Here is an 18,110-nt window from a genome sequence, read left to right on the forward strand (position 1 = left end):
AATCATAAAACCAGACTTTAAAATACATTAAAACAAAACATATTTAAACACTTTTTAAAAAAAAGCTTTGAAGACATCTTAAAAAAGAAAAAAAGGTTAAAAACATAGTTTTTTAAAAAAGGTTTAAGAAACATATTAAAAAGCAATTCCAACACAGATGCTTAACAGGTGTTAATGTAATGTGTGGAGTCATCTTAAAACACGGGGCTTCTATCAGTTATATAGTAATGGGCTATGTCACACACTTACTGTAAGTACTTCCCCTTAGTGGTAAACTCATAGGCTGTCTTCACTCCAAGGGAATGGCCTCATCCCCTATTGGTTGCTTCAAAGGGATTTGCCCATCCAAGTAAGACAAGACCTGTGCTCGCCTTGTGTGCAGTCAGCTGACTGCTATATGAGTCAGCCTGGCAACTGATTGGTACACCAATCAGTCTGATATACAAAATACGTTCTAGGAAAAAATATTATAATGGTTATAAAATAACATGCTAAATTCCAGCTATTTGTCCTTACTGGGCTCCATCCAGGGAACGTATCTCACCAGTGAAATGAGGTGAAAGTTAAAGGTTTTATTTAATAACTAAGAAAAGTTTACAAAGACAAATGTTTCCAAATCTTAAGTCCCTGCTGCTGCTTAGAAACCCTCAGAAATGACAGTGGACAAATCCCTGGAGCTGCACCTGACATATAGCACCATCCCGAGATCTCTGGTTATGCCAAGTTCCCCCTCCCCAAGGAGATGTCCATTCAATCATAGGGAACACCTCAGAACAGTGATGGACAAGCTCTTGTGAGGTCTGATGCATAGCATATTCTGAACTATTCTGAGGTTCCAATATTGGAGGGATTTGCAGAATTTTATATAATGTTAGATTCTAATTAATCACATCAGCTATTTTGACTATGTATTAGTGGCTTTGACAATGTTTATACATCTATAAAGTCAAGATAGCACTTACTCCATGCTAAGCAGCCAAAATATATAACTAACCAGCTATCTAACCTTGTATCAGTACCAAGTGGACGCCGTGGGAATATGTTAGGTTATCTTTTGAGATGTATATGATCAACATTGCTATCTTTTCGGCGCCAAGTTAAAACCTTTCTCTTTGCTCAGGCATTTTAGTTTAATATGTTCAATTTGGTTTTAGATTTATGGATTTTTATATATATGTTTTTGTACCGATTTATGTGATCTTATTGTATATACTTTCTGTTGTAGACCGCCCAGAGAGCTATGCTAGTGGGGCGGTATAAAAAATTAACAAATAAAATAAATAAAATAAATAACTTTCCAAAGCTCTGCTCAGTGCTGTCATCTCCATGCACAACTATTTTACAGAATCATACAAATATAAGAACCTGTTTAGGACTTTGGCCCAGAAGGGTCTCTAGGCATGAAAAGAGAAAGTGTGGTTCACCAACATCTAACTTCTCAGTGTGAGATACTCTTCCACATATTCCAGTACATCTGCCACATAGCTGATGTGGCTCTGGACTCAGCAATGAGACCCAAGGTTAGGTACAGAAGACCCAGGACATGACCACCTGGGCCAGTCCCTAATAACATCCCTGCAGAGCAACTTGTAAAAGGCCTCTCTAATACCCTAGAGAGCCTTTTATTTCCATGTAAACATAGAAGTATATACAGAATGTAAAAGAGGTGATATCACACCTCGTGTTTACCACTTATACACCCCTGATTACAATTACATTGCAGTTCTGTAGTTTCAACAAGAGCCCTGGCCCACAAACATTGATGAATGTAGCAGAGGATCCCACTTAGCTCTGATGGCTGCACCTTCTCTATTAAACATTCTTGTATGGAAGCTGTAATCTTCTGCTCAGGATGGTGATTAAAAAAACACTATCTGGAATTCTATTTTAACTAACCTTTTTTGCACAGTTTTAAAAATGTGCAATTTAGAAGTCATTATATAGGACTAATAAAACACTCTCTCTCTCTCAGACACACATACACACACACACACAAAACACATTTTAAAATTAACGCTTTAAAAACATCATTACTGATTTGTAATCTGGGTACCTTTAAACTATCTGAATATTGTAATATCTCTTAGACCCAGTATGATTGTTAGCTCTTAACCTGTCACCTTTGTTCTTCTGAGGTGTGACTATGTACTTCTCAGTTTGTATTTCTTATTACGGATGACTAATAGATATTTGAAAACTATTGGTGCAAAGCATCTGACAAACTACATAGCATAATTCTAGTCCATAGCTTCATAATTACTCTTTTTTCTCCATCTCAGTCTTCTGGCTGGTTGTTTAGAAAACAGCAGTACCTCTTTTACTATTAACTTAGACACACATGTCCTGGCTATGGAGTGGAGGTATAAGTATTCTTTCAAATACTTGCAAAACATTTTTTTAACTAGAGGTAAAACAAGGGAAATATGCCTCTATATCTTATTAAATGAAATCTCTCCGAAATTACTTTCAATTATCTTAAAAGCTGCTGCCTGTCTCTAGCCCCAGTCTGCCTACAACAGAAAGAGAAAACTCAGTCTCCTCCTGTAATTTCTGCTTTACTTAACAAGCATTAGGACATCTTTGATTTCCTGAAGTAACTACATATACTCTAATGGGACACAGTCTGAATTTTGTAGTACCATTCCAGATATATACTTGATTTTAACCATGAGACCAGGAAGCACTTGCTGTTCCTAACCCCCCCTTTTTCTCTTCTAAAGAGAGGAAAAAACACATTCTTCTAGCTTAGTATTGTCTACACTGAATATTGGCGGCTTTCCATAGTGTCAGAAAGAATCTGTCCGAACACTTACCTGGAGGTGCCAGGTATTAAACCTGGACCCAATTCCTTCTGCATACAAATTATGTATTCTGTCACTAAGCTACAGCAAAACAATGTTGCAACTTGCATTAAAGAATTCCGCATCAAGTATTCCTATAATGCAAATGCTCTTTATTTGGGATGTACCAAAGAGAGGCAGGCTACCAGACTGCTATTTTTTCAGATGTGAGCAGTGGACCAGAGTTCCTTTTTAGAATGCCTTGAGTACTGTGCTAAGCAATGATGCAAAAGTACACAAACAACATCTGATATTGTCGATTTTGCGGTGTAAAAATAAGACAACATGGGTTGTCTTCAACTATGTCTTAATCAGAGGAGGCCCATTGAAATTAATGAATCTAAGTTTGTCATGCCCATTAACTTCAATGAGTCTACTCTGAGTAGGAATAGCATTGAATATCGCCCCATATTTCTACATTAATCAGCAATTAGCTTCCTAACTTAATTGTATGGCTAATACTTGGCTGCTCAGATTTACAAAACTAGAATCATAGAATCAAAGAATAGTAGAGTTAGAAGGGACCTATAAGGCCATCAAGTAAGGAAAATACATTCCTTAGTTTTTAATGCAATATTTAATACTTGTGCAAGTGCTAATTTTGAACAGTGAATTAATGGAACAAAAATATACATGGTCTGAAACTAAAAAAATTAATCTCATCTTCTGTCTATCTGTTCCATCCGTTTTCATGAGCTGGATTGATATGGCTAGTTTTCCTAATTGGAAAAACAACCCGGAATAAGCAATAACATAAAATTATTTTTAGAAATGTATTTTTAATTACTGAGCTGCTTAATTATTGAGTGCCATCTAAAGTATCCTGTGAACCTTATCACTATGCAAATGTATTCAGTTTTGGAAACAATTAAATGATAATAAAACATCCTTTTTTTTTACCATATATTACCGTAATGAAGCTGTTACCTCTCAGTGTGCATTTTAATGAGTTTTAAGTAACATTTTAATGAGCTCAATATTACCATAAAACCAAGGATTAGACTAAATTGAATTTACTGGGGAAAAGGAAAGGTTCATTAAGAGTTAATTATATTGTTTAAGAAAGAATATTATTCATTTTATGAAGTCCCTCAGCTAAGAGCCTACCAATATATCTATGCTTACTAATAGATGTAATAATGTTGTTATTACATTGACATGACATGTTGATTTATCCATTACTATTCTTTTGTGGATTTAATAAAGTGTATTGTTTATAAATAATATAGCCAATAATAATGTAACAAATACACTATGGCATATCCCTTTGTATAAAATAATATATGTTACTTTTATGTTTTTCCCTTTGAACTAATGCTTTCTGATTTTTGTGGTTCTATTAGTTACTTAAGTGAGAGTTTTATATAAACAAGTTATGAATAATAGACTACAGTAGCCTTCCCCTACCTGTTCTCCAGATGTTTTGGAGTACAACTCCCATTAGCCCCAGCCAAGATGGCCCATGGTCAAAGATGCTGGGAATTGTAGCCCAAAACATCTGTAGGATGCCAGATTGGGAAAGGTCAGAAACACTGGCTGCTATGCCATTCCCAGAGCTTATTACTTAGGATTCAAAATGTTTATCCATACGTTGGACCAAATATGTTGACTACAAATATGGTTATGAGGTTGTAATCATTGACTGCTACCAGAATTTTGTGTAGATTAGTAACTTACTACACTCTTCAGACAACGCAAATAAGAAAAATTTCAACTATTATCTGTAGATATTAAGAATTTTTTGTTGTTTGACCTTGCAGAAACACTGGTTGCTGTGGCATTCCCAAAGCATATTACCTAGGATTCAAAATGTTTATCCATATGTTGGACTGCCCTGGGCTCCTGCTGGGAGGAAGAGTGGGATATAAATCAAATAATAAATAAATAAATAAATAAAGTATATCATGTTTATTTTTTAAGGGTCTACTCTGGGAGACACATGAAAGTAGTATGATCCCTAGCGTGCATCACATACTAACCGCTGTAAAGATACTGAATTTGTGAATATAATATTTGGAGTTGGAATATAAAAGTTTATTCTAAGCTGTTCCTATATGTAGCGCCAACAGGATTCCATAAAGTACTGGTGGCTTGTAGGGAGAGCAAGCGCAATATATAGTGAATGTTAGCTCCCATTCTGGCATGTTGTGGAAGAGCTAGTATAGTTTTATCTTCAGAAATCATTCATGATTAGATTAATTAATGTTAAACATATATAAACAAGTAGATTTCCTGGGTTCCTTCTATGTGCAAAGTATCACACGAACACAGGCCATGACTCTACAAAGTGAAATAAAGGCCTGATGTGGATGTGGCCAGGGACAGCTTTGGTTTAAATTTGGGTGGGAGGCTACATGTGCCTGCTGTACAATAAAAAGGTGAGGGAAACACTGAAAAGCAATGATGCTGTTCACAATTTTTTCCTTTTGGAAAGCAAAGGATTTTCTCCTCTGCCCAGTGTCCACCCACCCAATCTCCTCCCCTCCCCCTCCTCCCCTCCCCCTCCTCCCCCTCCTCCTCCTCCAGGTCAGTGTTGGACTATGACCTGGGAGACCAGGGTTCGAATCCCCACACAGCCATGAAGCTATCTTAAGCATGATTGCACGGAAGTAAATACCATTGAACTCTATAAGCATGCAAATGATCAAACCTGCCCTCCCCTCCCTTTGCCCCCCTTCAATATGCTCCTTCCCCCTCCTCCTCCTCCGTGGTCAGTATTTCCTATCCTAACCATGATTGCATAGGAGTAAATCCCATTGACCTCAATAAGCATGCAAGTGATCAGGCCTGTTTTCCCCTCCTTTCCCTCTCCTCTCCTCTCCCTCCTCCCCCCTCTTCCTTCTTCCTCCTCCCCTGCCCACTTCAGCCCTCCCTCCCTCCCCCCGGTCAGTTTTACCTATCCTAAGCATGATTGCACAGGAGTAAATCACACTGAATTCAATCAACAAGCAAATGATCAAACCTTTACAGCAACACTTTGCAGAATTTACACTAAAAAAACTCCAAACATAATTGTGGAATAATGGCACTGACTTCTGCAGAATAGTCTCCAGTGGACCTCAGGAGTGTGTCTATTTGCACAAGATAAAACAGTGGGAGGTGAACTATATTCTAGCAAAATGCTAGGTGTGCTCTATGTTTTTAATTGACTGTGCCCACCTTTCCTTAAATGAAGTGGCTTAAACATAGCAGACTAAAAGCATGCATCCTCTTTTTTCCCAACAGCTAGAGTCATTGCTGAAATAGCAACATATTGTAATCAGTCTGATTTTACATCTAACTGCAGTTTCAGATTCAACTGTTAATGCACTCAAAATAGAAATAGAACATAACCAACAATTTGAAATACAAAACGCTGTCTTCACCATCATGTGACATTGACCAATAAAAAGGTGTTGAAATTAATAAAAATAAATTTGACACAGATGTCTAGGATGAATAATGAGGGAAGTAAAATTTTCTAGTTTAGATTATCTGTAGAAACATTAGTAACACAGGAAAGAAGCAAAGTAAGAACACTAACAAACATACAAAAATATAATTCTCCATCTTTTAGTCAGTGCCATTATTCCACAATTATGTTTGGAGTTTTTTTAGTGTAAATTTTGCCAAGTGTTGCTGTACTTCACATATTCACAGAAATAGTAACAAAAGAACATGATTTCCTATAGGAAGCTTCACTAAAATTGCAACGGAAATCAGACATATTGAAAGTGACCATCTGAACTATATCAACTGTCTTAATAATGTTGCTTTCTCCCTGCTAAAACAAGATCAGCATAGCACATTCTTCTTTCTATTCTTTGGGTTGATTGCAGGCGTTGCCACCACTCACCATATGCTCAGAGGCACATGTTACCAAATTCTTCCAAGCTACACAGCAAGTGGATTGGACTGTGAAAGACCAACCCAAATGGTGTTTGCATTTTGTCAAATTTGTAGGGCAGTCCAATATCTCAGAGAGGAGTTCAGGTCTCCTGCTCCCCTGGTGCATTCACTATATCTGCCCAATTTCCCTGCTTTTTAAAGTTTGATAGAAATATCTGTTGGCTATAGGTACATTCTTAAACCACAAGTTTTTTTGCTATTAGTGAATAAGATAGATGGTTATATGAGTGTGATTGTGCTAGCAAACTCATCTGGTGAATGGTGACAAGACTGTAGCAAAAATAGACTTCTGATATACAAGGGAGAGGAATGGGCATTCTCATGGGAACCTTGAGGTTTACAGAAGTAGAAAACATATTGGGGGGACCTAATGGGATAACACCCCCTTCATATAGCCCAGTGAGTGCTGAGCATGCTCTGTAGCCACTGAAATCTGAATGTTGGGTAGGGGAAAATATTAGGGGGTCATGGAATAGACTGCCTGGAAGAAAGCATATGTGTCTAACTGGAACCCAGAAGATATATTGCATGGTATGGAATTAGTTCACTGAATTAGTTCAAAACTATCTGAATTACACTTGAAAATAGTTCCCATAATTGCCAGGTGAACTAAACATGAATTAAGTTCATTTTGGGGTAGAACTTGAACGATTTCTAGTTCATCTTCAATGTCATTTTCTTGCTTTTAAAAAAAACTCTTTCGACTCTTTGGGCATTTAAGCTTAAAGGTCATAACTGTTGGGGAAAAATAAATTAAACAATTCACATTCCAGTGTGTGTGTTGATGTTTTCTTAGTCTTCTTAAGTATATTTTGTACTTCAGCACAGCAGCTTCTAACATTCTGAATTCTGGAAAAAAATTTCACAAATCATTTGGATGATCTTGACTTGAACTGTGAACTGGACTGGACTGGAACCAACTGTGACTGGGTCCTTGGGCACCAGACTGCTCCAGGTCTGCAGCACCATACAGCCCAACACCCCCTCCTGATACAGGTGCTGGACTTAAATAGGCCCGCCTGTCCCACCTATCTCTCACATCAGTGTGCATTAGGGTTGCCAGGTCTCCGGTTTTCTGCCAGAGTCTCCGGCAAAAGGGGGCCGTCTCCGGCCTCCGGCCATAATTCCTTTGAAGAGACTAATCTCCGGCTTTTGAGCGTGCCGCTCAGCCACGCATGCGTGATTGACACACGCATGCGTGAAGGCTGTGGCTGGCCGCCTTCCCACCCTTTGTAATTGAGGGAGGGACTGGAGAGAGAGAGGAGGAGGAGGAGTTGAGTCGCTGCCGTGGCCCCCCCTGTGCAGCAGAGCCTGGCTGCTCCCGCTGGCCACAGAAGTACAGGTGAGGGGGTGGTGAGTGGAGGCTGTAGCCGCGTGGTGCTGATGGGCGGGAGGGGCCACGATGGGGCTGAGGAGTCTGTGCGTGCGGTCGTTCCGAATCCAGTTGGGGGAAGAAGGCCGCTGATGGAAGGAGCCGGTTTGAGGCCGGGTCGTTTGTAGGCCGTTGCGCAGAGGGAGAGAGAGGGGGGGAGAGAGAGAGAGAGAGAGAGAGATTTGTCTTGAGTCTGCTGTATTTAGTGAAGCAGCCGGCTGTCCTTACCGGAGCAGGGGAACCGGCTGAGGCTGGCAGGCCGCTCACTAAATGCAGCAGACTCAAGCTTCACTAAATACAGCAGACTCAAGACAAATCTCTCTCTCTCTCTCTCCCTCTGCGCGACGGCCTACAAACAACCCGGCCTCAAACCGGCTCCTTCCACCAGCGGCCTTCTTCCCCCAACCGGATTCGGAACGACCGCACGCACAGACTCCTCAGCCCCATCGCGGCCGCTCCCGCCCATCGGTGCCACGCTACTGCTTTCCGGAGCAGGGGAACCGGCTGAGGCTGGTAGGCCACTCGGACACCGTCTCCTAGCAACCGCTGCCGAGACGGCGCCCACGCGGCCTGGCAGCCTCAGAGCCAGTTCCCCTGCTATGATAAATGAAGGTAAAAATGAATTGGACATTGTACTGATTTTAACTTAATAAAGATTAACATTTTTTAAAAAATGGATGCTCATTCCCCAGGTTCATAAAACATGGGTTTATGAAGTCTCAAATGACTGTTCAAACTGACCTACTGCAACATCTATTCCTGGGTTCAGAATTCTAAGTTTTAAAAAGCTACACTGTAAATTCACAATATTACTATGAAATGACAAGGTGAAGCAAGTGGTGACCAGAGAGGGTGCCTTCTTAGTTGTGACACCCTCTTTATAGATCTTCCTCTCCAGATAAGTTTGCTTGGTAGCCAATATTACATTTTCTTATTTTCCCAGGCCTTTAAATGTATAATATTGTATTTATTTAATATGATGATGACTGGTTCTTGTATTTTACTTTGTTTTTGTAATGCACTCATCTCCATTCTTAAAATTTGTTCAACCTTGGCAGGCAGAACTTCCATTTGGTAACAGCAAGCTTTTAAACCTCGCTGGGCTTCACAAAGCAAAAATCAAAATGGAAAGGTAGAGTCAAGTAGCTTAACCAAATTTAAGAAATGTAGATATTAGGTAATGGCTCCCTGTAAGCCTTTCCCATATTAAAATTCTTCGTAATATTTTAACCAGCAGGTTCCTTGCTGTTTGCTAAAACTGCTCATTAGGCCACAGCTGCTTTGAGCAGCTTTTACATTTAAGGCCCTGTCAACTAGAAGAGTGTTCATCAGTGCACAGATAAGCCTGAAAAAAAAAAATAAAGTGTCTAGCATCCACAAAATGCAAGAAAAAGAGGTAAAAAACCAGAATGCTGAAAAGATAACCAGGCTTGGTTGCACAAGCTGGAACGCGTTGGGCTTTGAGCTTCTAAGAGCATCTTGTAATATAATTTCTAGCGTTTGCAATTATTTTTAAAAAAAAATTTTTGCAAATACTTTTCCAATATATTTTTAATAGTACCTTTGTACAGAACAATAAATATCTTTTCAGCATTCTGGTTTTTTACCTCTTTTTCTTACAGATGAGCCTGGCCACAGTAGGAGATGACAGTTTTTTTCATGCCCCTCGAAATCTCTTAATTCCTGTCATTTTTTCTCCCCTCCTACAAAATCTCATTCTTGCAGGGGAAAAGACTTCATGCTGTAACTTGCTTAGCAAGTTCAGTTAATGTCCATGGCACTAAGAGAGTATTTGGATTAAAGGACTACAGCATACAGACGTTAGCAGAATTTTCCCACAGACTTAGGCTTTTAAATACCCCTTCCATCTCAGTATCTGTCCAAATTGATTAGGCTGTGGATTGAATCGTGGTATAGAATGAATGATTTTTTTTTGTAGTCTGTGGCTCTTAATGCAAGATTCGGAGCTTACACTTCTGGATCTAATGATCTTCTGAAATGCAGATTACAAGTGAGAACACCCACCTGCCTTCTAAACAGCTAAAGGGATTATTGGAGACACCAATATGGGGAGCAGTAACATGGGTGCAGCAGTGTGCAGTCCTGGTGTTGTAACTCTGCTGCATTATTTGTTTGTAGTAACTTAATGCTACTGTAAAATTGGCACATTGATGCCTTTTGTGTAGGCATCTGCCACTCAACAATAGCAATGAGCAACCTATTAATATAGTTGTCCCCTCCCAAGGCTGGAACTGATCTGGAATGTAGTGGGGGCACTTTCTAAGGTGGAGGCCTCCTGGAATATAGTGCTTTCATGGGAGTCTCTTATGGGCTAGCAGATTAAAGCATGTATGTAGCAGCAGACATGGTTTGAATTGTGCCTTTTATTTGGGATAGTTGGTGCCATAAAACAGCTCTCTCATCCCTACAAACATTACTTTTAGATAGGGCAGGCAAGAAGGCGTTGTTATGTGCCTTCAAGTCGATTACGACTTACGGCGACCCTATGAATCAGCGACCTCCAAGAGCATCTGTCATGAACCACCCTGTCCAGATCTCGTAAATTCAGGTCTGTGGCTTCCTTTATGGAATCAATCCATCTCTTGTATGACCTTCCTTTTTTTCTATGCCCTTCTGTTTCTCCCAGCATTACTGTCTTTTCTAGTGAATCATGTCTTCTCATTACGTGCCCAAAGTATGATAACCTCAGTTTCATCATTTTAGCTTCTAGTGATAGTTCTGGTTTAATTTGTTTAACATGGCTGCAACCATATCTACTCAGAAGTAAGTCCTATTGAGTTCTATGGGGCTTAGTTCCTTAATAAGCATGTTTACAGTTGCTGCCTTCAGGGGCATCCATCTGTGCTCCCATCTAACATCTCTGCAACACTAAGCTCCTTTCTTCCAATAATGGCCTGGCCTGAGGGCACGTAAACTCTTCTTGCCAGAAGCAAGTAAGCTAGATTAAATGTTCCCTAAAGGTGTTGAACTGTGACCTGGCAGACCAGGGTTTGAATCTCCACACAGCCATGAAGCTCACTGGGTGACTTTGGGCCAGTCACTGCCTCTCAGACTCAGAGGAAGGCAATAGTAAACCACCTCTGTCTGAATACTGCTTACCATGAAGACCCTATTTGGGATCAACTTGAAGGCAGTTCATTTCCATTTTGCATCACCCTAAGCTTGTGAGAAAGAATGACCTTGTCACTTCAGATGGACCTAGGAACACCCTATTTTAGGTAAGATTTCTATTTTAATCTCCAATCAGATAATTTTTTTTGAATGGTATGCTCCAAGCAACTGTGGTTGATACAATGTATCATGTTTAATGATGTCACTAGGGCCTGCCCCGTAACGTCACTAGGGCTGGCCCCGTGACATCACTAGGGCCGGCCCCATGACGTCACTAGGGCCGGCCCCGTGACGTCACTAGGGCCCACCCCATGACGTCACTAGGGCCCGCCCCATGATGTCACTAGGGCCCGCCCCCATTTTCTCAAGTTTTTGGATGGTTCTGACCTGGCAACCCTAGTGTGCATGCTTGCCAAAAACCAAGATGGCAACAGGAGTGTCAGTCCCTCGGGGATGCCCTTACCAGCATCGTGGGTGATGGCAGGCATGTGTGTGCAATGTGTGGGGCATGCACACTGTCACAGTAATGCAACAGGTACATAGTTTGAACAGTCTTATTGAAACCTGCACTGCCTGTATTGGGGTGTGTGTGCCTGGGAGCTCCTGCTCTGCAATGCGCAACAACGTCAGGTCACATGACCCAACACTGCCGTGGATGGTGGAGCAGAAGCACCACCCTCCCACCCTAAGGAGGGGCCCTTGGCTTGACTGACCCGCATTAGGGCTCGTCCCAAGTATCGTCAGGACTATGTGAGCTAGGGGGGAGGGGTGTTGTGTATTGGCCCTCCAGGCTTGCCATACCAGGAACTGCTGAGTAAGCCCCAGGCTGTGGCAGTTTCAATTTCCAGTCCTGCCTTACAAGCAGCACTATTTTTATGGCATTGTTCTCTTCATATCATTAGTTAGTAAAGTTCTTGTTGTAAATCCTTTGTGTGGCCTTTTTCTTCATAATACTTTTCAAAGCATATTTTCCCAAGCTCTCTTTCCACACAAGTTGAGCCAAAGCAAAGTTCATCTTGTTCTAGTTCATTTATATATTCTGTACAACAAAAGTAGTAAAGTCGTAAGATTGATAGAATGAGAAAAACCACTGTGCTTTGAATGTAGAAATTTATATCATTTTATTTTAGAGATTAAAAACTTCATTTCACAAAATGTGAGGACTAAGAAAATGAATTATTAGATAGTAAACTTACAATAGACATTAATACTAGCATGGTGTCAGTTTATATATGGCATCTATTCAAATATGATAAATGTAGCCTTATTTTTAATATCTACAATATAATGATATTAAATGCATATTTTATTTTAAATATTGATATGTGTATACATACACACACTTTTAATTTTTTATGTATGTATATGGAATTTAGAAAGCAATCTCTGTAGAATCTTTGTGTAGATTGAAGGAGAAACTAGGCACTACAGGAAAAGAATGCAAATTATCCCAAACCTCCTGACAGACCTGTACTTTTTCCTTCTAGCTTAGCTGCTTAGCTGCTTTGACCATAGGCTAGGGGCTCATGGGACATAGACCAGATTGAAAGCTAGAAGCAGACAGATGGTTATTTGTAATAATCATGTAAATGTAAATCCTATTAAAATGTGTTTTTCCTTTTTTTTAGGGTATCAGAGCTTCTATAGTAGAAGGAAGAATTAAGCCATGGATATAAAGATTAGAATAATTTTGACCCTTCTATTTATTTCACCAGAAAACATTCAAACTCATTTAAACAAATTGTCAGAGCCACAGAGGAGAAAATAAATTCACTTTCTATAGGGAGTTTATAGACATTAATTTGACGAGTTTGGTCCTAAATTGGTAGGTTTAGTGAAGAATTTCCTTGGTAGCAGACCTTTATCAGGTGCCACCTGTGCAGCCGTGGGCAAGCTGCATAGTCCCAAGGAGCCCAGTTGCCCCCCAGTCTCAGTTGAGAATAGTCAAACTGCCATCTATTAGTCCAGCTATGTCCTTATCCTCATCCCCTATGGAATGTCAAAGGTTTCTGTGAAACAGATTATACTGTAGTTCTTTGGGGAGCTTTTGGAACTTTAATATGTCAGGAGTACCTTATAAAGATCTATTGTAATTTTACTTCAAACCTACCTGTTAACAGATTTCTGCAGTATGAAAAATTTGTTTGGTACTATGTAGAATAGAGCAGTTAGCAACTGAGCTCATACCTTACATTTTCCTCCATTCTTGAACATTGGTTCACAGACCAAAATCCCCTGCATTCACGGGCACTTCCAGTCTGTCGCTATTTTGGGGATTCAGTCACACACCAGCAAATTCAGTTTGCAAAATTAAAGCTGATTTGCTGCTTTTGCACAAGGCAGTTACTGCCCCCCAATGGACTTTTTACAATAAGGAAAATGGGAGGAAAACATATTGGTAAGTGTGGAATAACATTTCCTTGATGTAAAATCTTCTAAACGTTCTGCCTACAAATCAGAAGGAATGCTCAATAAATACCCAGTGTCGCCTAATTTCCCTGCAAACTTTGTGTGAACAAATCTGGATGAGTGTTCAATTAACAGATCCTCTGAAAGCTACCCAAGTTCATCACTAATAGTGAGCTTTTTGACAACTTTGTCACTTTTCAGTCATTATTCAGATAGTGAACTCAGTTGCATTGAATTTAAAATGCTCAATATTATATGTCTTTTATATATTTTAAATAATTGTTGTAGTTATCTTTTTATTTACCTTCTTTCTGATGAAACAAATGGATGGATCCATTTCAGTCGGGTTTCAGGCCTGGTTTTGGTACGGAGACAGCCTTGGTTGCCCTGTATGATGACCTTTGTCGGGAGAAAGACAGGGGGAGTGTGACTCTGCTGTTTCTCCTTGATCTCTCAGCGGCTTTTGATACCATCGACCATGGTATCCTTCTGGGGAGACTTGCTGATTTGGGAGTTGGCGGCACTGCTTGGCAGTGGTTCCGCTCCTACTTTGCGGGCTGTCTCCAGAGGGTAGTGCTGGGGGAGCATTGCTCGACATCCTGGGCCCTCCAGTATGGAGTTCCGCAGGGGTCAGTTCTGTCCCCCATGCTTTTTAATATCTACATGAAGCCGCTGGGTGCGGTCATCAGGAGTTTTGGAGTGCGTTGCCATCAGTATGCTGATGACACGCAGCTCTACTTCTCTTTTTCATCTTTTTCAGGTGAGGCTGTCAATGTGCTGAACCAATGCCTGGCTGCGACAATGGACTGGATGAGAGCTAACAAACTGAGGCTCAATCCAGACAATACTGAGATCCTGTTAGTAGGCGGTTCTCCTGACCGGATGGTGGATGTTCACCCTGTTCTGGATGGGGTTACACTCCCCCTGAAGGAGCAGGTTCGTAGCTTGGGAGTTCTTTTAGAACCATCCCTGTCACTCGAGGCACAAGTAGCCTCGGTGGCACGGAGTGCTTTTTACCAACTTCGGATGGTGGCCCAGCTACATCCCTATCTGGACAGAGAGAACCTCGCTTCAGTTGTTCATGCTCTGGTAACCTCTAAATTAGATTACTGCAATGCGCTCTACGTGGGGCTGCCTTTGAAGATGGTTCGGAAACTGCAGCTTGTACAAAATGCAGCGGCCAGATTGATAACAGGGACCCGGCAGTCCAAACATATAACACCGATTCTGGCCCGCTTGCATTGGCTGCCTATATGTTTCCGGGCCCGGTTCAAGGTGCTGGTGTTAACCTATAAAGCCTTATACGGTTCGGGACCACATTACCTGATGGAACGCCTCTCCCGATATGAACCTACCCGTACACTACGCTCAACATCGAAGACCCTCCTCCGGGTGCCTACTCATAGGGAAGCTCGGAGGGTATCAACAAGAAAAAGGGCCTTTTCAGTGGTGGCCCCCGAATTATGGAACCATCTTCCTGATGAGGTACGCCTGGCGCCAACATTATTATCTTTTCGGCGCCAGGTCAAAACTCTCCTCTTCTCCCAGGCATTTTAGTATGTGTTAAAAATTGTTTTTTTTTTACTTTTTTAAGAATTTAAAAATTTTAAAGTTGTTTTTAAATTGTCTAAATATGTGGTTTATTGTATTTGATGTATGACTGTTGTGAACTGCCCAGAGAGCTTCGGCTATGGGGTGGTATATAAATTTAATAAAATAAAATAAATAAATAAATAAAATGCAGACAGGACGTGGTCCCGTCCAAAAGGGTTTATAATCTAGATTGGGGGCAGATAACAATATTTATTGTAAGTAGAGGGTGATTGCTTAAGTAGAGTTAGATGACAATGGAAAAAGCAGGGTGATACCCTGATCATTAGATAAAACTATTCTACAGTGAGCACTTGCATAATTTAGAGGACAAGTAGAGTTTAGGGGTCATTGTTTTCAGTATTGTAGCATGTTGGAGTTGGTTGCTGACTTTCTGCTTAATTTTTAATTTAATTTTTTGATGCTGACAATGCCTAAACTTTCACAATCTTCCATTTGTGGAAGCATTTTTTCACACTAATTTTCTAACTTTCTGTGTTTGTATGACATATATAGAGAAATGTTACAGAATGAAAAATGTTCAGGATCGGCTGAACTGTGGAATAGGCTGATCTTGTGATGCTGTATTTCTTGCTTCTGTGGATATACTTTGCCATAAGCAGCTCCAGTGATGCCCAGTGACAGCTTCCTTGTCTTACATGTTAGGAAATTGTTATTTTATTTTTGTCCCCAGAATTAATTTTTCCTCTCTGCTTTCTTCCTTTTCCATCAAATGAGAATTCTGTATTGATGCAAATCATACCAATCATCCATTTTGTGTGTGTGTGGATAAGATTTGTATAATTTGCATCCGTCCAGAATACATCTTTCAGCCAAAGCTTTAGGCAAGTCAAATGTGGGAAGAGAGTTCTGAAGGATGCCCTTCACCCTGCCAGATGTGCTCCTTTAGTGAAAGCAGAGTATTTGCCAGAATGGTGTTTATGCCAATTTTTTTTATTTTTATTTTCTGTGTCTAGACATGGTGTACACAGACAGCTTCTTTTATATTAGAAACTAAATTAACCTTTAATTAGTTTCTCCCTCTCAGGATTTACCTGTGTGTCTTGAAATGCTATAACGATAAGCAGAAACCCATATCTCTAGCTGAAAGCCAGATTTATATGCAGGCTCACCTCAGCCCATTCAGTGGCTAATCCTTGTGCATATAAATTTTATCCTTGCATGTAACACACGAAAATGGGAAATGTGCAGTTCAAAATGTTAAAACAGAGCACATTTTATTAATAGCAAACGCAGTAAATTCAATCTGCTTATAAGCAAAGAGTGAATGACTTTTTCTGAACTGTTCTGGACTGGTCCTTTACTAAGATGTAGGCTTTACTTGATTTCTCAGAGGGCCCTTGTTCCATTAAAGGTGGAATCTGTATTAAATCAATAATTAGCCTCTTGCATGGTTGAACTACAAGAGAGGAGATGCCCTAAATTTTAGTAGCTCATTTTGGAGCTATTTCTGTTTTGTGTTGGCAAGGGTGACAACCTATAGATTGGAATATGTGTGGAAGAATAATGATAAAGTGGCCATCATTTCTGCATACTAAAGTCTAATCCCTGTCCTGTGCCATAATTTCCATAAGCAAGTAGTATGCATTGTCTGATCCTTTTGGTTTTCTTTCACAACCATAGCTGCAAAAATATTAAAAGAAAATGAAAGGGTGGGTTCCTCTGCTAGGACAACTGTATGTATACCTAGATATTGGCACCCTTCAGAATTAATTATTATTACAAAAACTAATAATAGTCCCACCACAGTAAAAGTAAAACTGCATAGCTGTATCACCTCTCCTTTTTTCTGGCTGGCTTCAAAGTAACTGCTGTGGATATAGGTGCTAGTTGAGAGCCAGGCATACAGGATTTCCAAAAGGTTACAAGCAAAGTCCAGCATGCTATTTCCATAATGAAGAGAATTCAGTGTCATAATGGCAAAAACACTGTTAGAGGTTTTTTCCCCAGAAAGTCACATTGTCCAGATGTCACTTGGCCGGTGCAGCTGCAGAATAAAAGGGAAACTGTGTGTGCATGTATACATTATTATGAGAGATGCTATTGCAAAATACATATGCACAGCCTGAATTCATATGATAAGGCAAGACCACCTATAGAGTAATCTTTATTTCTGTTACAGTGACTGAATCTGGATGGATTTTTATAATTCATCTTAAACAGCTAACAAAGAAACTTTGACCAAAGAAACTCTTTGTTTGCCAGACAATGTTATAATACAGTTTCTTTTTTTCTTTCTTCTTCCTTTTTTATTTATTATTTTTGTATCAGTACTACGGGATGATTTTCGGCAAAACCCCACAGATATTGTTGTAGCAGCAGGCGAACCAGCTATTTTAGAGTGCCAGCCTCCTCGAGGACATCCTGAGCCTACTATCTACTGGAAAAAAGACAAAATCCGAATTGATGACAGAGAAGAGAGAATCAGTGTAAGCCTGCCCCACTGAAATGGGAACCTAAAAATATTGATCAGCTTCCTAAAAAGTGAATCTCACAGGGCATTTTCAGGAAAATTATAGCACTTAGACATTGCTGATAAATAATAACAGAATCTGAGAAAATCCCAGTATGGACAGAGATTCTTTTCTGCATTGAGAACCGTTGTGGGCCTCTTTGTGTAAATATTTTTCAGGTGGAAAGGTGATCAGAAGGTTCCTTTTCCTGTCAGTTGCCTAGTGAAAGTGACCTTGTGAAAGTCCCCTTATGACTAATATAACAAAATCATTGGGAAGGCATTCCAAAGAATTGAGTCACCAAAAAGTCCTGCTATGCCTTTCCAAAAATTTTAAATAATTTTATATGAAGAATAGTGCTATAGAAATTATTACTGAAACTACTAATATTTAAGTTAAATATTG

The 18,110-nt window shown here is 40.0% G+C and overlaps 1 protein-coding gene across 13 annotated transcripts in view; it reads left to right on the forward strand.

The window, feature by feature from the left end:
* Positions 1-18,110, forward strand: part of ROBO2 (roundabout guidance receptor 2) — an 863,595-nt gene that overhangs the window by 507,685 nt on the left and 337,800 nt on the right. For all 13 annotated transcript variants that reach the window (XM_061627931.1, XM_061627933.1, XM_061627938.1 and 10 more), the window contains exon 3: positions 17,524-17,681. In XM_061627931.1, coding sequence (XP_061483915.1) covers positions 17,524-17,681 — 158 coding nt within the window. The remainder of the gene's footprint in view (positions 1-17,523; positions 17,682-18,110) is intronic.

The sequence above is a fragment of the Rhineura floridana genome, chromosome 5 (assembly GCF_030035675.1).
Source record: "Rhineura floridana isolate rRhiFlo1 chromosome 5, rRhiFlo1.hap2, whole genome shotgun sequence".
In the NCBI taxonomy this organism is placed as follows: domain Eukaryota; kingdom Metazoa; phylum Chordata; class Lepidosauria; order Squamata; family Rhineuridae; genus Rhineura; species Rhineura floridana.